The sequence below is a fragment of the Styela clava genome, chromosome 3 (genome assembly GCF_964204865.1).
Source record: "Styela clava chromosome 3, kaStyClav1.hap1.2, whole genome shotgun sequence".
In the NCBI taxonomy this organism is placed as follows: domain Eukaryota; kingdom Metazoa; phylum Chordata; class Ascidiacea; order Stolidobranchia; family Styelidae; genus Styela; species Styela clava.
Window position 1 is genome coordinate 17,106,875 of NC_135252.1, and position 23,338 is coordinate 17,130,212.

General features: G+C 35.0%; 1 protein-coding gene across 1 annotated transcript; it reads left to right on the plus strand.

The window, feature by feature from the left end:
- The first annotated feature begins 5,904 nt into the window (after positions 1 to 5,904).
- Positions 5,905 to 22,954, plus strand: LOC120342348 (ATPase MORC2A-like). Its single transcript, XM_039411139.2, has 23 exons — positions 5,905 to 6,273; positions 6,953 to 7,098; positions 7,632 to 7,734; positions 8,178 to 8,358; positions 8,946 to 9,039; positions 9,916 to 10,030; positions 10,593 to 10,721; positions 11,200 to 11,279; positions 11,802 to 11,854; positions 12,031 to 12,152; positions 13,044 to 13,184; positions 13,957 to 14,072; positions 14,661 to 14,831; positions 15,279 to 15,517; positions 16,328 to 16,525; positions 17,400 to 17,579; positions 17,947 to 18,013; positions 18,364 to 18,494; positions 18,730 to 18,847; positions 19,473 to 19,572; positions 20,364 to 20,457; positions 20,944 to 21,099; positions 21,732 to 22,954. The coding sequence occupies exons 1-23, from the start codon at positions 6,209 to 6,211 to the stop codon at positions 21,798 to 21,800; spliced, it is 2,868 nt and encodes a 955-aa protein (XP_039267073.2). The 5' UTR covers positions 5,905 to 6,208; the 3' UTR covers positions 21,801 to 22,954.
- The last annotated feature ends 384 nt before the right edge of the window (positions 22,955 to 23,338 follow it).

Sequence of the window (23,338 nt, forward strand, 5' to 3'; positions counted from 1 at the left end):
GGCAAACCCTTTCCCGGCCCGGAAACGCAGCCAAAGGGCTTCTAAACCTCAAAATCATACTAGCGTGACTTGATTGGCAGCTTATTGACCAATAACAAGCCCCGTGCCACTAAAAACCCGTTTTGGCCCACTTCCTTTGGCCCGATCGCTCCCAAAAATTTTCTGTGTCCGTTTGGTAACTGTCCCCCGCTACATGCCAAATTTCGTCTCGATCCGCCCGCCAGTTGTCTGGGAAATGGTAACTCGAGTGGTCTGCCCTACCTATCTTCGACTAGCCCTTTCCGACTTACGCGCAAAGATTTCTGACCATTACTGTGCATACGCACTAAAGTGCTCTGTGTTGCCTGACCATCGAGAATTACGACCGACAACAGAGGCGAAACGATTATCAAAAGAGTTCGCCCCAAAAATACAACAATTCGTGACCTCTTACTGATAGCCGTCACCTCTATAATGGTCCGCCTTTTCGACGAGATGACGTCCCATAAATTAATACTTCTCGAGCAAACCCGGAAGTAAAGCAAATGAGCAAGACACTACCGCAACGACCAACCAGAAACACCCGATTCGGAAGACGTCGAAGTTGGCGACGAAAATGACGAAGTCGCTGATATGCCAGTAATATTTCAGAAGCTAGTAACAAAGCTCACTTTGACTCAAACGTTTAACTTGTACCAAACCTTTCAACTTGTTTTTAACCTTTTTAAGACGACTCGTTTCCGACACGTTCGTTGCGAATTGTATATAGTGTGTATCTTGCAATGTATCGCCTTGCATTTTTTATTAATCGTCTTGTAATTTATTTCGTTTTCTTTCAACTTATTATTGTTCGATTATAGAAAAAAAAAAACTTACTAAAACAATTAAAAAAAAGTAAAAACCATGCAGAAAAAGTGTGTAGTGTAAGTACTTTTTATGTGTGAATATTTGTTAATAATCAATGTATTGTTTTTAGAAACCATGATTTCATTTGCTTCATACAGAATTTGATACATGTTCAATCTCAAATATTCAACGTTTCAATAACCTATCAATCCATTCATTATTCAATTTTACAGGATTCGCTATTACTTTATTATTTAGCTTCAAAGTTGTCTCCAGCATCAATTTGGTCATTTTTACAGCTTGAGCATCAAAACAATTTTAAATTTAAATTCTAAGTAACGAATCCTCCATTTTGTTTTTATTAAAAGTCCCTTCCTTTAATTAAACGTGATCGCAATTTTGACTTAACTTCATGTCCCTTCCTTTAAGTGTGGTCGACATTTTGTTTCAATATTTCGTTGCCATTTCACTTTTACAATAACAAGATTTTAAGGCAGCTCATAGACTTCTTTGAAATATTTTTTCTCGTATTTTATTTCTCACGTAACCGATTTAGCTTCACTCGTTCGACTACGCCATTATTTACGATATCGTACCAATGTCTTTTTATTATAAATATTAATTCGTTTTTTTCCTTGTTTTTAGATTTCCACTCTCGGATACCGGGCCTCACAAAATTTAAATATTAGCAACCTACTTTTTTACTGTCAGTGGGGAGGGTGAATTGGGAGCGAATGTGGATTGTGACTATGAATTTAATGTAGTTAACCCCTTCATATTAATAGTATGACGTGTGCTCCCGGCCTTCGTTCGGGAGTTGAAAAAAAAAGTGTGTTTTTCATGTTCTCATGATACTGACTGCTTTGGATTCGACAATATAACTGTATCAAGGTTTTAGGCGTATATTTCAATATATCTGTATTTGGATTTAATAGGATTGTGCACCTTTACGATATATGGACATTTGGCATTACAGCACATTGTGTGCTTATTGACTTCTGAGGAGTTCAGATTGAAGTTATATTCTATTAAACATGTGTCAACCCAATAACACGTGAGTTGACACGCAGACAGACCATTGTCTCCTATATACTCCACCACCAATCATCACCCAGGTCGTTCAACCACCAAAACGCTATGGTTTTTAAATATAGACGGGGAGAATGATATGAGAATTAAATTCAGGTATTCCTGTTGCATTGTGCTACACTTTGTGATCCTTTCGTTTATATTCCACCATTATTGCATTATCCTTCTTTGTAATGTGATCACTGATTATCGTCAAGCAACAACAGACTGCACCCGCCTTACTGCATTAGGAGCTCTTACAAGTACAACTACTAGATTATACGATGTTCCGATTGAGGTTGGCTATACTTAGTGATCAATGTTATTATGCTGTATGTTCTCGTGTTTAGGTTAAGATGCATTTTTAGTTTCTTAAGCTATAATTTTGTTTATAATAAATAAACTGTCACAACACATTTTGATATACGAAAACGGAACCAGTGTAGAAGTACAGAAAGCATGAGTCGAGAAGAATGGTTACAATATTTCGTAAACAATAAATGCTAACATCAGAACTAAAATCAGAGCTTGCAGATACTCGCAACCCGACTACGAAAAACGTTCAGCAACTTTAAAAGTCGGTGTATTATATTTAATTATCTCAATGGGAACAATGTGCCTGTATATCGATCGCAAGTGAACAGTGGACATTGGAATAAAATAAATGAACGAGTCCGGCAATGCGCCGGGAAAACGGGGAATCATTAAAAGATCGGATAACACATGCCATCGTATGAAAACCACGGTGTAAAAATCTATGAGATCAGAATTTCTACTTTTCCTTGGCAAAACATAGACAGACTTGATAAAACGTTGTAGATTGTATGAAAGCGTGCAACACTTTGGAAACAGTATGATTGCTTCTATTGGTATATTCCAACAGTGTCTTTTTTATTTCTAGTTCAATGTTAACATATTACAGATTGCATAAGATTCTCTCTTATTAAGTGCTTTTTTTGGTTTAGCCTGCAGTCACTCATGAATGGAAAAATAAGGACCAAAGTCAACCGCTTTTCGGGTGTAACTATAAAAAGGAAAATATTCTTGGCGCTCGTAGCACTGTCCTCAATTCCATTTACAAATACCCGCCGACCAACACAACTTTCAAATCCTAGTGTGTACGAGTTTAAAATAAATTAGGCGATCCCGGAAAATCTTCACGCAACTTCACCCTACTCGGGTTCGTGACCCACAGTTCGGGAACCACTGCTATGGGCAATTCAATCTCGGTGATGGAGGGTGGACTCTACCGCCAGAAAAGAAACTAAATGACACAATATTTATGCGTGATACAATACATTGCAAAATAAACGGAGTAGTCACATTTCATTTGTAAGTAAAATAGTTTTAATACCAATTTTTTTTGAATAATTTACTGAGCTTTCATAAGTACCCAGAAGGTGTCGATTCAGTCACTCGTTAGGACTGTAGATGGTGACCTATCGCGCCCCAGAAAACTATGAAACGCCATATGTCAATATTTTGTGGAGTCTATATAAAAGAATAAATAAACAGTTTGTATTATTTTTTGTTATAGCCGACAATTATGGTTTTAGCAAATGACAAAATGAAGAAAGCATATTACAGAGAAATGCTACAATCTTTGGCGTCAAATAAATTGTTGCTATTCTAGGTCATTTGGGACATGGAGCTCCGACAATAATGCTGTGTTGTCAAACGCACCCTACAAATTTTAGTAAATTTGAATTCGCTGTAACACAAAAATTCAACCGTTATATAGCCGAGATATAGCCTTATAGATGACAAAATAAAACATTTTTATAATTTCAGTAATAAATGTAAAAAATAGCGTGGATTATAAATGATATTTCAGAAATAAGGTCATCAGAAAATTTCTAGTCACTGAATTTTGGAGGAAAATTTGAAACATAAATTTTATAATGACATCAATATCTAATGTTAACATTCATTGTGATTTTCACAAATGGGATAGACAAACAGGTGTGCTACAGAAAAATGTTTTATTTGTAGTGTCAAATGAATTGCAACTAATTTATGCAATTCGCCAAAATGAAAATCTAGCAATCTAGCATGGACACTCGGAAAATGATCAGTTTCACGGCGTTTTATTTCAAGAAAAAATACAAAGGATACAGAAAACATTCGATTCAAAACAAGCCCTTGTTTTAAAACAGCGTGTTTTTCAGAATTGATACAAACAAAACCTTAGCCGCCTAACTATATTCTGAAGAATATTCTTCATTATGGTATTATTTAAAGCACTTGTTTGCCAAATTTAGATGGTGAGTTGTCCCCTAATACGACTGCCTTTGGATTGTGGCAGGATCGTGAGCTATGTTTTGTGATTTTTTTTACTATTTTTTACTCAAAGCGTCTCCTTGAAATATCGGGTGAACAATCCTGTTAAACTCTTACGGCTTTGGTGTAGATATGCCTACTGGTGCGATGGAGGTAAAAGTTAAAGCAATACTTTTTTCTTAATTATTATTCCGACAGCGTGCGCAATTGCCAGAACGCAACATTGCGGCCCAGTTTCACTGCGATGTAAGGGGTATTTCATAAAAGATACAAAAAGAATTTGATATAAAACAAGCCCATATTTTTGAAAAAAAATAGTAATGTATAGGCCTAAGTGTTCTTTCGTGTTCTATTACTTAGAATTATGCCATTCGATTGTGAAACTTGATAAGGTATACATAGACAATTACCAACTCAATATCTGAATGGCTTAGGTTGAATATATGTCAAATCGTGCAAAGGGAGAAGAGACTCCTAACATAGGAATCCTGCATCAGTTATAAATCAGAGTTTGTGGATAATATGGTGGTTAATAGTAACTTCTGTTGAAATTACATTGGGACGCAATTTAGAAACATAGACGCTGCCGTCTTTCGCCTACGACAAGAAAGACCGGAGACAAATTACAATCACCGTGGGTTCGAGTTCATGTAAAGGCATTTGAAAAGTTTTCAATTAGAGAGTGATATGTTAGACAGCAAACACCGTTGTAATTAGAAACTACTTACACTACGTGATGGTAATTTTGTTTGATTATCCGGGGCAATGTTCCAAATCCTCTTCCCTAACAATTTCTTCAGGCATTTGTTATTTTAATTCGACGCTCAGTCGGATTCTTTGGTCTCGAAATGGATGAGAATATGTTACAACATGTGAAATTTGTGCGGGACAGATGGACAGTAAAACGAAGGAGCGGCGATGTGCTTTCAGACGACCGTGCGGTGAGTTCGGTTGAAGTGTGTGTTTATCTTTTCCCTTCGTATTTTGCGTGAAACTTACCTTTTTTATTGGCTGAAAAAATAAACTTGACTTGACTAGACAGCGAAGTAAATCTTTGGGGAATTGAATTGCCTGAAGGCATTCACTATAAAAGTGAGAACCGGCATTTGTCCTGAGAGCAAAATGATACCAGACAACAGAATGAAGAATTATGGTTGCATGTAAGTGGTATATGAAGGTTCATTTTGTTCATGGTGGTTCGGGCCTCACTCGCTGTCACACTGTTTTAGAAACGTTGAGATTTTCATGCTCTCCAGCAAAGCTCATAACACATTATGGACGTATTACTTTTTGTGTATATACTTTGCACTAAGATTCAATTTACTACGCTCAACAGCGTTACTTTATTAAATACCTATTAGTTCTCTTATTTCCTAGTTTGGTAACGTCTAGCACGCGTTTCTTGTACTAGGTTATATAATGCCTCTGGTCTCATCACGAAAGCCCACCCGAATCCTGGCTCTATTTACGAGTTCATGATTCCGTAAAATGGCCACTAGAGACAGCCCCCCTAATATTTTTCAGAAATAAACGGACTTATCTGCAGATGGATATATTTCTGTTTCCTGGGCTTATGAAGGAATTTTTATGCTCAACCATGTTTTATGTTTATTTTACATATTTTCGTTATGTTTTTTCTAAAAAATATTTATAATAAATGATACAATATATTTCTTTGTTAAAGTCAGCAGTTTACATTCTAAACATAATCAGCGGGAGGAGCATCGCCACACTGCGCGACGTACTGGCGCATTGTTGACCTGTTGCCTGTATTCTGGTATTGCTGTATCGCCACTATCGCGGTGTTGTTGCCGGTCTCTCCCCCGACTTTTTGGAAAATTGGTTCTTCATCCGATAGTTAAATTATTTTACTCAGGTTTATCTAATATTTTTCTTGAATGTGACTTAACAATATTGCTTGTAGACGTGGGATCTTGGCAACAGCTACCGTAACGTTCAGACGTTAGATAGCTTTCGGCCCTTCGGTAGACCATTCCAGTCAGCCGGTACCGGTATAGGCTAAGTTAACAACACAATGGATGAATTGTATCCCAGCTTAACACGTGCAAGTTTGGATCAGAATTACCTTCATGCAAACTCGTAAGTACCGATTTATCATTAAATACCGAAATATGCTAGTTGCTATGTTTTTTTACACTTTTACTTTGTTTGAGGTGGATTTTTGATGCTACTTTTTAAATTGGAATCTCATTAGTTCGTGACAGTGGGATTCAGAGATTCAAGATATGTTCTTTTAATTCTAGCCATTACATAGATGTACTGCCATATTTCAGTAGGGCATAGTTCTCCGATTCCAAGATGCCCACCCATTTGGTTTATTGAAACAAACTCTACTTGGATCTGCTTTGAGGGCATCTAGCATAGCGGCAGGTCACCAAATCGCGCGAGATGATTGTCTCAATAATAATTTGAAATCGATCATGTGACCAGAATTGTCTCGAAGGTTAAGATAAAATTTCAGAATTTTTTTCTTCAGAGTGCGATATTTTATTCCGAGATTCCGATGGTGACTTGTTTTGATCGCCTACTTTTAGTTTGTTGTGCAGTGCCGTTTTGAACCGATTCGAAGACACAGACTGCTTTGTAAAGGGTTGATCTGCACTTACTGTTATATTTGATGTCTTTCAATGTTAGAATGTGGGGGCTATTCTTGGAATGTCAGAACTGTGCCGTACTGTATTTAGATCATTCGTTTCATTTTGATTTTCTTACAGCCTTATGAATCCAATGCATCATTGAAAATTTCAATTTTTTTCAGGACAACTCATGAGTTTCTTTTTGGGGCACTTGCTGAGCTAGTAGATAATGCAAGAGATGCGGACGCTACAAAAATAAATGTTTTCACAACAAAAAATGAAGATGTTCGAGGTGGATTCACTCTCAATTTTCTCGATGACGGAGAAGGTATTTCTAATCGTTTTTATTTTCAAACTACAAACTGAAAAATAATGAACTGAAATACAAAATAAATTTTATTCCTTTTTCATGCTTTGAAGCTTCACTTTTTCTTTTATCATGCAGCAGTTCTTTGCCCTACCATACGTTACTAGTGTAGATAAATATGTTTGGTAACTATTTCAAACATGATGTAATTTAACATTCGGAGCTGAATAGAAACTCAAAAGGCATTAATTCTCAACCAACAAAGAAAGGTTGCGTATGGCAAATATTTTGTCATCCAAATTTGGATCCTTCAATTTTTTTTCAATCAGTGGCCATTAAGTTTGAAAAAGTCAGACATAAAGTTTCCTTGACTACACAATGATATTAAATTGTATTCAGTAATACCAGACCCAATATTCATGAACAAATATGTTTTCACTTTAGATAGGATTTTTAGATATCTTCTGGCTTTGAATAGGCCATTATTTTTGGTTATGCTTGGTTTTCAATATGCAATATTGCTAATCTTACTGTATTATATTTTTCAACATTAGGAATGGATTCAAATGATGTTGCGAACATAGTACAATTCGGTCGTTCTTCAAAACGACTTTCCAGTGATAACATGATTGGGCAATATGGAAATGGTCTCAAGTCGTGAGTGTTTTTATTAGATTTTTCCTCGAAATTATGCAGTATGTTACAGAGTCAGCCTTGAAACAGTTGTTGTAGCAAATAAGAGGCATCAGTCATTTATTCAGAGCAAGATCATAATTATGCAATGCCGAACAAAAAAGATTTCAGTCCTCCAAAAAAATCTAGCTCTTTACATATCATTATTTGCTTGTATAGAGCCTTATTCGGCACCATGAACACCATAAAAAAATCAACATCTTTGTTTTGAACTCTATATATGGAGATATGGATTTTTATTCTGCATACTGAGTATTTCATTCTAGCATAACTATCAAATTATTTACATGTTGCATGGTTTGATGAACAGTGATTGAGCAATGTTCGTATTAACCAGTACTCTATTCTGAGACATACAGCCTCTATGCTTATTTATATAAAACATCTCTCCATTTCTCTACTTACAGAGGTTCTATGAGGATTGGAAACGATTTTATGTTATTTTCGAAACGGGGAAGATCGTGCACTTGCTTGATGTTGTCAAGAACATTTCTCAACAGAGAAAGAATTTCAAACATTATTGTTCCAATGCCAGTATGGGATGCTGACAGTAGGAAACCTATTTATGATACCGGAGGAAAAGCTAAGGTTTGGAATTGGATATTCCATTTTTGGGCAAGAAGTTGAAGTTGACCCACAAATCATTTTGCAAAATGGTTTTTGTTCTTGTTAGGGTTGTGTGGGGGAAAAAACTGCTCTTCCCATCAGCTAAAGGTGCAATTAATTTTCAATTTTCAGTATATAGAGATGGAACAATGTGCTAAACAGCGGTGTGCAACCTGCGGCCTGTGGGCCAAATGCGGCCCACAAGAAAAAATTGTGCGGCCCGCCTGCAACTATCAGAAATCATTTATTAAATAAAGGTGCAGCCTGCAGTTTCACCCTGTTATTTGTATCTGGCCCTCCTTTATTGAAGGTTGCACACCCCTGTGCTAGAAGGCTGTTACCGTACTTTTTTTTTCAAATATTCTTAGACATATGGTATTTTATCTCAAGTTTTGTTAGTTCTGGATATATTGCTCTAACCATGAGTAATTTTATCAAGCTATTTTGCCCGCTTTTTTTTACAAACCCAGTGATCAGCTATGTAAATTGCTGCTTCGAATAGATTTTTTTCAACTTTGAATTCTGCTCTAGTTATCTTTTTCTTCTGATTACAATCTTTCTATTCTCAGTACGACATGGAGATAGAATTGATCAAAAAATATTCACCATTTAAAACAGAGAGAGAAGTCATCAAACAGTTTGACAGTATTAAAGACAGAACAGGTGAACTGAGGCAATTACATGGTATTCTGGATAAGGTCTGGGGTTGAAATTTTGATTCATCAGAACCCAAATTTCGAATAGAATCTCAAAGAGTTGACCAAACATTCTAAACAACGGATCAAAGAAAACATACAATCTACAAAGGCTTTGTCATCACAATTTGTTTTTTGATATCATGAGTTGGAGTCGGATCCAAATTTTTATCAGTGTGATGTCCTGATCTGATGTGGAATTTTTAGTCAGCCCTAAGCTGGAGTCCTTCTATAAATATTAGTATAGAAATTTATCCAGTTCCCACGTCAGTGTTGCGGACAAATCCTTGAAAATTGATCACTGTAATTAAGTGATATTTTGTAACAAGCGGTCTCTCGTATGTTTTATTAATTACCAAGTGATTTTTGCACGTACTCTCTGAATAAGGCACTGTACAGTCAGTCACTATTATATGGTAAGGATCTTAACTTTATGAATTGTGTTCAATTAGGAACTCCCGTAGTGTGTGTACCAGGTTAGGATTAGGCCTTAATTTTATTATGATTTTCCTTATTTTAGTTCTATTACGAGTTCGGGGTCTGTCTGTGTTAGCCAAGTGAATATACTCTCCGTCCATAGGCTTCCGGTCCCTTTACACAACTTAATGTAAAATAGGCGAACAAAATAGTTATCTTCATATTGGTACACATACTTCTGGAGCGCCCCCAATTATACCCTGGGTGAGGATACTGAGAAATAATACAGATATCCAATTAGTTACTGGTTGCCATTGGACTTGAAAAGACCAAGTTAGCACTGTCAAGGAAACAGTTTGTCAGTTATGTTCACTAAAAAATGACAAACAATCTGGATATCAAATATATTTCGTAATGATTTTCACAGGTACATTGATTGTTCTCTACAATGTGAAACTTCTTGATTCTGGAAATCCAGAACTTGATGTTTTAACTGATCCAACAGACATAAGAATGGCAGAGATAGATGAAGAAGACAAAAGGTGACTTTTTACGTCTGACTTTGATAAGGTCTTTGTAGTTGAGGGTTTGTCAAACCCCACCATTGGTCCCCTTGGGGGGCCACATAGCCCATGACCAAACAAAGTCCTTCTATTTCGATGACTATATCAATTTAAACTGCACTGACTGTGATTAAATGTGATGAATAAAATGCTGAAAATGCGTTAAAGACAAAACTAAGTGTTATTATGGAAGGTCAGAGCAGACTGAATTTCCAAGTTTCCATTTTATCCGCTTTGTAAAATTTTATAAATGAAATAATCTTTGTTAATTTTCAATTAATACATTTATTCTGAAGCAAAATTTTTTACAAAAGTTTATGCAAAAAGTTTGCTTCTTTACTTTTGCTAATTCGAATCTTTAGAAAACCTTAATTTCTGGACATTCATTTTAAAATTGTAATTGATGCTTTTTGAGTATTTGAATTCTGCCCTTTCAGGTTTGGTTCTACGACAGACACAAAACAATAAATTAATTTAAAATACTGGTGAATTGGTAATCATCTCTTTTCTATGACTAAGCTATAATTGTCTTTCCATCCAGCAATTGGCCTGAAAGAGTATCTTTCAAAGCATACGTATCAATATTATATCTCGATCCGAGGATGAAAGTTTATATCCAGGGAAAGAAAGTTCGAACGAAACGTTTGGCAAACTGTCTATATAAACCCAAGTAAGTTCTGTTAGATTGCTTCTCGGTTGGTAAGATAGGAATGTCTAGAATATTTTTTTGTATTTTTCAAGTTATGCACGCTATTCAATTACTACTACTAGTCTCACTATATTTATTGGACATGACTGGAATCATATTCAATATTATTGTTGCTGGTAAAAAATTGTTTTTCTTCGTAACCAATGGGCTGTTCAATTTCAAATTATCAGTTTTCAAGGATGGATCAGTTTTCAAGGCAACACTTTTTTCCCTAAAGATTTTGTTTTAATTGTGCTATTTTTGTATATATTGTGCCATTTTTAGTTTGCCAGTGTGCCATCTTATTGGTAAAAATTGGTGTTAAGCTTAGACCTTACTTGGTACTGATGTAAATTGCTATGATGATGGGACTTGATTTGAAATTTTAATTTGAATTTTTGCCTTTTATGATAACTAATCAGAAAAAATTTGATGAAAAATTTCTATTGTTTCCTAATAGATCGTACAAATACTCTTCAACAAGATTTAAGAAAAGGTCAGAAGATGAAGTTAGAAAAGCTGAAAATGAATTTAAATTAGGTTTGTTTTTAATATAGGCATGTTGTTTAATTGTTGTTAAATTTGGATTTGAATCGTGTGCCTTATCAGTTCAGTTCTGTGAAGTCAGAGTTTGACCTGATCTCATTTTCATTGGAAATGGAGGTATTCCGGATTTGAGGTTTCACCACAGCCTTGTTGAAATTAAGTATCGATTGATAGGTTGTTGAGGAAGAATTCCTTTGCGTGGTAAATTTTTTGGTACTCCGGTAGTGTTTGTACCAGGTTAGGGTTAGGCCATGATTTTATTCCGATTTTTTCTATTTTATTTAAGGTTCGGGGACTGCCTGTGTTAGCCAAGTGAATATACCCCCTGCCCATAGGTTACATTCCTTTACACAACCTGATGTAAAGCAGGCGAACAAAATTAGTTATCTCCATATTGGTATACATACTTCTGGAACGCCAATTTTTCTTTATGGCATGTATATGCAACTATCAGATTATCTTATCAAAATTTATCTTATGTCACATTCATAATTTTGAAATTGTATCTCTTTTTAGCTGAAGAAAGATGGAGAGAGGCAGAAAGTGACAGTAAAGACAAAGAAAAGAAAGTAAGTCAGTAGTGTGCCAATACATTGAACACCGTTCATATCATTTCTGTATGATTGAAGACTTGTGTAATAATAAAATGAAAATTTTGGAATTGATAATTGCCCGAAATTTTTCTCGATTTGAACTGGTCCAATTGGCATTATGCTGGATTATATATTTTCATACACTTTGTCAGGTGTCAATCAAAGCCAATCCTAAGAAAGCCGAACTTGCCGAATTAAGAAATAAGCAAGAAAAATCTAGACTTTTGAAAAATGAGGTTAATCAATTGAGGGATGATTGGACAAAGAAAAAAGCGTAAGTTGGATTTAAATTAAGAAAACAATAAGAAAAATTATTCTCAAATATATGGACACGATTTATGTCGTATGAAATGTTTAAAAAAATGCTTGAACATCGTATGAATTTTTGCCTGTGAAATATAAACACCTACGAAATTTAGGGGGAAATATCAGCCCCTGTACAGTCAGCAAAATCGCAAAAATAGCATCCTTATTGTGACTTTTTTCATCGATTGGTTCATTCATGTGAAAGCACAATGATCCATCCACTTTTTGCTTGCTATATCATTTTCTCAATACTCCAGAGATTCAGTGAATCTGACTTTTTAGAGGAGCGATTCCCAGAAGGTGTGCTGTGCAGCAAGTTGTCAGGTTTGTCGTGAAAATTCGTGTTAAACATAACTAAAATATGATTTGAAATTTTACGTATTGTCTTTATTATAAAAGTTTTATTGCTTCCATTCTTAAATGTTGTGTATAGGAATCAATAAATTCATTCCATGTTGTTTATTTTCTGTCACATAGTGTCTGTCTGTCTCTGTTACGTAACAATAGATGTAAACACCACTTGCTGCAGTTTATTTATCTGCTTAAAATAAGGAAAAAGATATGAACTTTATTTTCATTCCTGAGGTATACATGTTTACTAACGTTAAAGGACATGAACTACGCAGTGATGATTACAATAGAGTAGCATATCTTTTTCATGCAAGTGAGCTGCGAGTATTTTCCCCTGATAATTTGGCGCCCCAAAAGTTTGGGAACCGCTGTCTTAGGGGGTGTTAACAGTGTGATACATCTACATGGAAGAAGAAAATTAATTTATTTTTCCGATAGGCCTGTGCGTGCTTGTTTGGAGCTTCATTCCTAGAACACAATACAGTAATGTGCATTGTCATTTTTTCAGGTCACTAAAAGAACCAAAGACGTTGGATTTTATATTTGGTTTCAACATTACAAATCGAAAATATTACGGAATGTTTATTTACAACTGCAACAGACTGATACGAATGTACGAGAGGGTCGGACCACAGATTGATGGAGGAGTGTGAGTGTTTAAACCTGACATAGGCAAACTCCGCCCCGCGTACCATTGGGTGATTCAGTCTTGCCTGATGACGCTGCCATAAATTTTTCCTTTGGTGCAATAGGCTTGTTAGAATATGTTCGTAGTCTGTGAAAGTTGTATTTCAGATTGCCACAGACTTTCTTGTTATGGGGACAAAACTAAGTTTCAAATTTTGTTGTTTTGGCTAAAAAATAGCTTAAGGAATTTGAGATTGCGATTAAATTAAGTTTTGGCACGAGGCTTATCGTTTTTCACTTTTGCTCTTGTAACACTAAATATTGTTCATAAAATTTAACTTTTTACGTCGCACTTACATGGCCCGCCAGTTTAGATGGGCAAAATTGGGCAAGATGGGCAAAGAACCTTGCCACCAAGTTTAGGTTCAAATCTTAGCTTCAAACCCCATGTACACCACCTCGTCCAGGGTGTAATAATTTGAGTAGGCAATGTCAAGTTGGATAGTTTGAGAGCTTTATCAATGAATTCATAAAGAATATTTTGGTTTTGTTGCAAGCTATTTTTCCATATCGTTCCACAAGGTCGTACACTTCAGCTCAAACATGCTAGTTTTTATCATTTTCGCCTTGATATAACATTTGTTCTTTAAAGATTTTCCTGCGAAAGTTGATACTTTTTATTCATGTTACGACCGAGGATCTTTACAACCAGCCACTATTATGTTCGATTCATGTGGCCATCTTATTATATCTCATGTTCATATGTTTTACCATTGTTCTTTTGATTTTTGTAGAAATTGTTCCGGTGTTATCGGAGTCGTCAATGTTCCATATCTTGTCCTGGAACCAACTCATAATAAACAAAATTTTGCCGACAACAAAGAGTACATGCATATGTTGAAGGCTATGGGTGAGTTTTTTTGAACATTTTTTAACAGCGAAGTATGTGACGAACGATGTGCTTGTATTAGATACTGGAGTTTGAGTCTGATTTGTATTTCCAAATGCCAAACAATCGGGAGTGAAGTTTTGAATACTATGAGGTCTGATTTCAAACTTCCTATTGTGGTAGTCAAATTTCAAATTCCAGACAGGAAACGAAAAAGCTTTCATGTTTTCTTAGCATCACAACATAAAAAAAAAAGATATACTCTAGATTTGTTGTCAAAAGACATTTGTTTGAGTTATTTATACAGTTTGGAAGTAGGGTAAATTTCAGCTGACTTTGCATTCCTAATTCAAACTTACCTGTTGGAATGTTGAATGTAATATAAATTAAGACTTTCTATATTTTAGAGATTTCCCAACCTTAAAAGAAGTCCTTTTTGTTTGCGCAGTGAATTCTTCGAAATTTTTCATTAAACCATTTTACATTATTCCTAAAATCAAGAATTCATAATTAATAATACCTTATAAAAAAGTGGAAATGGTTTGAATATTCAATAGGTTTGCCCGCTTTCCAGTTTTTGATTTTTATCCAAGCGTTTATCATTTTTAGGTGATCATCTGCAATGCTATTGGAGAGAATCAAAAGTAAGCGAGGGAAAAGGTGTAATGAGTTTTTGGGAAAATTTTGGATATTTGTCCTCATCTTGGTCTGATGAACCATCGAATGATCCCAGATATTTACGAGCGAGAGCGATGCACATTCCCAAAGTTATTCAATGCGGTAAGCAAAAGGTTTAATACTTATTTTTAGAGGTCTTTGTATTTATAGTATGTGAACCTTTTTGCCTTAATATATAGTTAATTAACGAAACTGTCAGTATCAGCATCAGAGAGAGAAATACTATTTCACTGCAACATATTATTACATATTTCATCACGAACCGAATTATGTACAAGTAAACATGAATATGTAAGGAACTGCTTCACAGTTTGTCATTGTTCACCCAATTTATTGCGCTTTGGTCATCTTTCAAGTTCTTTGAAAACAAGAACTCCCTGCATATTACTGTCTGCTTTGTGAGAGCCTTGCTTAGATTGAATGCATGAAAAACACTTAATAATAAGATTTATGAAATATTCAGTTGATAAATGAATTATATTTAAATGAATTTCCTTGTTGCTTTTTAAATAAAATACTCTATTTTTTGAATTAATATTTTTCTCATAGATGGGTGTCGAAAGTGGAGGGTATTGCCATTTCAGTCCAGTGCAATTGGAAAGGAACCTCCTGAGAACTGGATTTGTTCAATGAATCCTGACTTAAAACGTAATAAATGTCAATGCGCAGAAGAAAAACCTTCCATTCCTGTAGGCGAATTTAAAAAAGAAACCAAATCCATTGAACAAAAACGAGCGGAAAAAGAAGAAAAATTACTCAAAATGCAGAAAGAAATTAATAAAATATCAGTAAGTTTTACAGATTGTCTGTCTATCTATTCTACAAATTTCATTGCTACTTGACTCTTCTCCAGCCGATTTCTTGATCCCATTTTGTATGATCATTTTCAAAAAACTTTTACTACTCAGCCATTAGACTCACCCAATTTGCAGTTAAGTTCATATGTGTCTAGTGGAGGGTTAGTTACTATTTTTTTTTTGTTTATCTTCAGAACGTTTATTTGTCTTTAGAACATTTATTTTGTCTTCAAAATTTTTTTTTTAACAAAACGATACCATAATATTATTGTAGCCCAAATATGTTGTGAATACCAAATTTCATTCTTGGTGGTGTTCGTGGAGTTTCTAGAAATTAACTTTTATTTTTATTGTTTGGACTCCAATTGCTTCAAGATAACTTGTATGTCTTGGCATCTTTTTGATAAAAATAAATGCACATATTGGTCCTAGCATGCAAAGCCCTAATGACAGTGTTTCTCAAAGTAAGTGTCCCAAGATAATTTTGTGTGCATCACAATATATCAATCCACTTTCTATATAATTTCTTATTTTCTTGTATTCATAAAACGGTAAAGTTTTAAAAATTTATGTTGTCAGCAAAAACTGGTTGGGTATATTGGACAATCAGCTGAATTATGATCATTTATGTTCACAAACAACAATCTCACCCAACTGATTTTAAATTTTTTCTTTCCATCATTTTAACTACAGGAAGAAAATATATCGTCAGTATGAAAAGTTTGGGAACATCTTGCTTCAGCATTAAACTAATAATTGTGTCAGTTGTTTCAAATTATATTTCTTTTTTACAATTCACAGAAACTTCAAACCGTATCCAGTTCACGAGATGCTCAACGTAAACTTTCAGATGTCTCGTTTTCTCCTCCTAGAAGACAGTCAAGCAGATCTAGTCGTAGGTCGCAGGAATCTTCCGAAAGTGAAGAAGAAGAAGAAGAGGAATACAGAGCACCATCGAGAAGAAGAATCAAGAATGAGGAATATGATGACGATGATGAGGTTCGTTGTTTTCCATTTTTTAATTTCAGAACAGCAAAGTAGGGCGGGAGACGTAGATGAAATCGGGCCTTTCGACTACGAATTAAGAACAATTCGACGATGGTTTCAGGTTGATAAATGTCCTGAGTCCGACTTCAGCTCCAAATTCAGAGAAAATTAAAATTTTATGATAAGTCTCCTATAATAATTGACTGCAAAGAATGCTTGTTAAGCTTGATGCCTTTTTGGTTTCAAATTAATGGAAGTTTATTATCAGTTATCACCATTCAAAGCATGAAATTCCGACAACTACTTCTTACTGGGAATTAAATATTCACTCTTGCCTCCAGGCATGCCATACTCCGCAGCCCCGAGTGGAGTACTGGGTTAGGGCAGGGATTCTCAACTTGTATTTTCTCTTTTTCTCCCCTGGCAAATTCCCAAAGTAAAATTGGACCACACAAATTTCTTTTTATGAAAGAACTGCCACCTGGCTGGAAGGTCTCCCTAGCAGAACTGAGAAGTCTGTAATAATGTGCAATCTACTTTAACTGGGTTTAAAAAAAATGGATTTGACTTCCGACTCCAGTTCTGAACACAGAGAAAATATAGTTTTGATAATAATAAGATTGAGTATACAATTTCCCTTAGTAATCTTAATGCTTTTCCAATTTCTGAAGAAAATTTTCATTCCTTCTCACCATTGAAATTATAAAATTTGGACTCCTACATCTCCGAGGAATTCAAAATTTCGACTTTTGACCCCAGTAAAAACATGTCGAACTCTTGCTCAAACCCTGCAGTCTTGGGTGAACAATGTGTCAGAACAGGGATTCTCAACTTTCATTTATAGGAATCATATAAAAGCGTTACGGCCTTATTTAACCTTTTACAGCCTCCTCCACCACCATCTCGACGTGGGGACTCAGCCATAAAGAGAAAACTTCCTCCTCCTGCTCCCACGAGTAATTACAAAACCCCGCCAAGAAAACTTTCTGCAGTTATATCAACTCCTAATCATGTTTCTTCATCAACATCAAGACAAAGTAAAGAATATATGCCGGCAAGAAAGAAAGTCAGTACATCTTGGGTTCAAACCCCATTGTTATAAGCTGTGACAAAACAAAAAGTTTTGGTTCATTCAAAATATTTCAGTTGCCCAAGTTTCTTGCTTGCTTGGAGTGGAGATGTGATACACATAAAAGACCCTTTTTATTTATCTTTTGGTATTATTTTGATTTGGATCTTTGTGGAAAATTGTGCATATCATGATATTGGTTGATATTGGTACAAATTTTATGTATTTAAAAAACTACACCAACTTTACGGTTCTTTAAAACAGTTCAGATTATATCCGAACAGAAATAGAATATTTTTATGAATTTATTACAAAGCTTTATATAACGTTTTATTCTATTTTATATTCAATTCACTTTGTTCAGGCTGCCATCGAACAAGATGAAGAATCAGAAGATGAAGATCTGGAGGATGAAGATGATGACGCTCCAAGTAAAGTTATTTTCTGATTTTTTATAAATATTCTTTTAAGATATTCACAGAATTAATTTACTAAATGTTTTTTCTACCAGTAATTGATATTTTTGAACCACTGAGGTGTAATAACGAGCATGCTCGTGTTTCTTGACACGACATGCAAACAATTAAATTAATCATTACGTTGTTATACTTCCAACAAATGTCCAAAAATTTAATTATATACTGATCATTGTGATCAACTATTCACCATATCATATTTTGTGTGAAGACGTTTTTTTCCTTTCTGACACCGAGAGTTGATTACAAATAAATAACTTATGGAAGGCATCATTCATCAAATTTGCATTTTTTGATTCCTTTAGTTCAAACAGTTATCGGACAAATGGTTGAAGTTGATATCAGTGGGAAATGGAGGGCTGGTCGTATCGTTTCAGCGAAAATTACTAAATCAGAACCTACAAAATGGAGAATTAAGTTTGATCAACATCCACAGGTATGCTTTTTTATGTTTTAGCTATTTCTGAAATTCAACAATATCAAACACTGTAAATAAGATCATTCTTTGATCAATGACTTTTTATAATGCAGTGGAGCTGAAATAACAGTTCCATCGTTCCTTCGAAATAATGTGAAAAATTAATGTAATCAAGAACCTAAATGAAATATTCTGTTCAATTTTGACAGCCTGGTTGCAAAGTGGGGCCAAGTGTATTTAATTTTTTATTCAGGACCGATTTGACAAGTGGTTGGAAGAAGGGTCAGATCATCTACGTTTTGTGAATGACGTCAAACTAGCTAATGGTATGACATTGCATAATGACAATCAAGAAGCTTCTGGGACAGCATGTGAGTAAGAAGTATAGATTAGGGTTTTTTTAAACTGGACCATCTAACCTCCAAGTACCAGTAATATAATTTGATAAGTTTATCGAATTCATTATAAGGGTAAATAGAATAAAAGATAAACTGGAATTCCATTCTTATTTTTTATTCGTCACCTCTAACTCAGGGTTTCTCAAACTGGGGTTCGTGATTACTGCACAGGGGACCGCAACGATATTATGAGAGACATATAAATTATAATCTTATCGCATTGCCGTAAGCCATCCAGTATTTACCATCAGTATGTATTGATTCAGACTTTAATGCGTTTTATTTCATCAAAAGGTATCCTTTTTCGTAGGTCAGGCACAGAAATTGATACGACATAGGATGGGGGTCCATCAAAGATGAGATTCACGAACAGGGGTCCACGCCCCAAAAAATTGGGGAAACCCTGCTTTAACTCATCTGGTAGGGACCCAAACTACCAATGCAATTAAAATATTTACAACGGAGATCAACGGGGCCACATGAAAAGTCTTGGGAACGGGCCACAGATCAACAATTGTTCTTTCCTTGACCTATGACCTATTAAGCTCTTTTGTCTTTGTGGTTCGCAATTAACATGTCTGAACATATTTTATTCCAGCAAATGAACAGCTTCCTCACTCATCAACAGATTCTGGAAACATACCAGCTGGTGGTCAACTTGTTACCGAGCAACATGAAAATGCTTTAGGAAAACTGAGGTTCCGTTTTACTCTTTTTAATATTGAGTTTAGAAATGGGTTGTGTCATTTGCACCATAATAATTGAAGTGATTCAAGAGTCTTCCTGCACACTAACACAAATGTATTTTCATAGCTTTTTGTCAGACAAAGATAACACCTCCCCGGACATTAATGCAAGCAAAATTCTTCAATCATTTATAATTGTTATATTTATTCTTGCTAAGTGTCCTTGCATGCATTTATGCATCCGAATCCACTGGTGCGAAAACATAAAGAAGAATAAGTAGTTTGTCCCGCTGAAACCCAATCGGTATCATTATTAGGACAATCTAATATTGCATAAACTGGAATTGGCTATGAATGCTGTGACCTGTGATCATGAAAACTTTTTAGGCTAATGTACCATTGCAATTGCCTGGCCTTTTGTCTGGATATATCGCGGCTCTCATTCTTTACATCAGTGGTGACGTAACTGTGGCCCGCCAAAGAATTTTGTGTGGCCCGCGAAGCATTCAGGCGATTCGGTGTATGTTTGCCATGAAGTCATAAACTTTTGAAAACTGTACACAGAAAACAGGACCGCCAGTATTAATATTATTCCTGCAATGCTATTTCCAATCCATCTATTTTTGTTGGACTGGTAAAATGGCCCGTGATAGCAAATAGATTCGTCACCCCTGCTCTAAATCCTTGTTGAATTGCAGTTTAGTTTGTTTGCATAGTCATACCCTCCAATTAAATTTCGCAGTGGGATTTCCTAATTTTTTGTACAAACCTCATGTTTATGCAGCATTTTATATTTGTTTCAGAACTTGCCTTCGTTATTTCCTCCCTCCTCAGTGGAAAATGCCAAAAGAGGAAATCAACAATTTATCTCTTCAAGAACTCGTCGATTTTCCAATGGTAAATTAACAGCTCAATAAAAAATTCATTACTTCTTATATCAGAAGCTTCATTGTAGTTTCTTTATGCGTACTCAGGGTGGGGGGAATTGTTGAAAGTTGGAACCCCCTTTTTGAAATGTGTAAAAACAAAAATTTCTTTTTGTTTCATACATAGCAATTTTTTGTAGCTTCAACGCTTTTTAGACCCATTAGCTGTTACCGTCTATTTTAACAATTAGAAATTTTAGAAATATATAATTAGAAATATTGTGATCTTTTCCAGTAATAAAATGTGGCTTAGCTCTACTGTAAATATTATACCAGGATTTCTTTGTTGACGGTTTAAAGGTTTAGAGATTCCCACTTGTCAATGATTTTTTTTCCAGTGCTTCCATTCTCATAAATTACATTCAACTCAAGCTATTTCCCAGGCAATATTTTCCTGAAATTTTTCAAGTCTTCTAAACTTATTGATAAATTAGTAAAACTTGACTGATTTTTACAGGATGATTTCTTTGATCATTACGAAAAAGGTCTTCGAAAACTTGTCAGTAATTTTCGCACACAAGCTGATCAGCAAAGATCAATAGCAGCCAATGCTAAAAAGGAATTGGAAACTGCCAGAAAATTACTGCTCAATGTCTTGAAGAAAGTTGATTCAGTATGTATTGTTGTTCTCATCACCATTCCTAGCTTGCCGATTAGGATATGTATTGTAGAATTTTTTTGATTACGGTTATTCAAATTAATGATTTTCTTAATTACGATTAGGCAATTTTCTAAGTTATACAAGGTGTCCTGTGAGGGCCAAAACAATATATGGTATCAATAAATTCCCTTTGCAATTTCAAAAAATGTTAAGACTTTATGGACAGCCTATATATTGTTGGAAAATTAGTAAAAACATGTTACAAAATACAAATATTCATATGTCTTTTTATTTAAAAATAATGTATCTTGAATCATGGGTTTATTTCTTCTCAAGTATTTGTTTCCCAAGTATTATACCGAAGCCAGTACTGATGTGTTTTAAATACAGGAATCTCTTACCCTACTTTTCCAATTTGTCCTTATTTTGGGGATTTGTGTCTATTAAAATGAATTTGTCTATGTTTTTCAGATTAGCCCAGATCATTAGTGGTGATAAATATAACTGAATGCGCTCGTTTTTGGTCTCAGGCAAATAGAATAAAGATGTTAATTAGAGTTCATCATTGAATTTGCGGAATTTTACTTCAATGTTATTTAGGAATTAAAAATTTAATTCTCACAAGGCCATTTTCCCATTTTCAGAATACTCCTGAATTAGAAGGTGAAGCGTTGATGTCTCATGCTCAACAGTTCGTTGATGATCATACATGACCGGTCCTCTGATCTGCTCTCTACCTATATTCTGGCCCAGCAAGAAGAAAAAAATCAATATGCTAGCCATTCTACTTTGTTGTAGTCGTACTACATAGCTGCTATACAATCAGCTTCTATTTCATCATGAAACATTCATTTTTTTGTTCATCATCAAGTTTGACCAACCATGTTTTTAAATGTTTCAGGCTTAAATTAGAAAAGTCCATTAGCGGCTTAATCGTTTTAGTTTTGAATGGAGATTATGTGAAACAAAATTGGGTTCTTCCAGATTCGGGTCTTACAAATTCTGAATCTTCACAATATTTGGACGTCGGAAAGCAGAGGCCGGTTTCGGAGTTAAGTTCCATTCAATGCTCTATTTTTAACAATGGGTAACAAAACTTTACTTAAAAAAGATGAAAAAAAATTGGCTTCAAAAACTCTCCCTTAGGCAAGCCTGTTCCAGTTCATAACTTTGACCATGAAGTGTGGAATTCCGACCCCCGAATGTTCAAATAAAAGTAGGACTCCTCGTAAGACAAGTGATATACTCCAGACCAAGGTGCTGGAATCTAAATTCCTGGGATTGGGGTCTGAATTCCTAACAGTCAATTTTGGAATGCTTGCATACAGTTTTTTCAAATTTAAATTTCTTGTGGTTTGGAGCTGGAGTCAAAACGTCCTTGAAATGGGAGACCAAGTCAAAGTACTTGTTAAATAGAAGTTGTTTATGCTATAATTGTGTTTATGGCTCATTATGGTATTTTCGTTAAAATTTCTGTGGTTTATATTCGTTCTGCACCATTCTGTCTTAGTTTATTTCTCTTCCGATTCTCCACCAATCAGGGAACTAGAAGTATACAAATACTAATTGCAACATTCGAATATTATATTATCTGGTATCCCCAATTCCTATAGCATACAACATATCATGTTTTTTTGCAACAAACTAGGTTTTTAAGATGTTAACAAAGATTGTATACTTCTTGATCAACACGTCTCAGTCCATAGGTTCGTGTTCAATATTTCTTTGAAACTAGCATTTCTTGGTATGAAAAATATTTTCTCATGTGTGAATACCTTTAGCTGATTTTAGCATCGGTTAATAAGAGTGTACAAAAGTTGCCTTTTGTATATTTTATGTAATGTTTTTAATAAACAAACCCAACATATACCAGTCTCGATATTCAAACTGCGGAAGACATTGAAAGATTAGCTGGTGTATACCCGTACATAATACTTAAAATCCCAATCAGCAGCCTGTTTTTCTGAATAAGGTAACCGAATGCAGGTGGTGTGGCTCCCTAAACTGCTGTTGTAAATGCTAGCGAGTGTGAGGTTGCGAAAATATACACCTGGTGATTCTCAATTTGGATCTTAGCTTGTTTCTGCTGCAGTCCAATTTTGATGAATGAAATTAAGACTTTCAATGATGATGAAATGAGTCAAGGCTTGCTTGCATACACAAGTTTTCATTTTGCTGGAGTCAAAATTTTTTACGATCTGCAGAATCAAAAGAGTCTATTGTAAATTTTTTTAATCCAACTCCCCTCCCC

Coding starts and splice junctions, on each gene's coding strand:
- LOC120342348 (XM_039411139.2), top strand. CDS start 6,209: ATGGATGAATTGTATCCCAGCTTAACACGTGCAAGTTTGGATCAGAAT. Junction 7,735..8,177: donor TATGGAAATGGTCTCAAGTC/GTGAGTGTTTTT, acceptor CTCTACTTACAG/AGGTTCTATGAGGATTGGAA. Junction 11,855..12,030: donor GTAAAGACAAAGAAAAGAAA/GTAAGTCAGTAG, acceptor ACACTTTGTCAG/GTGTCAATCAAAGCCAATCC.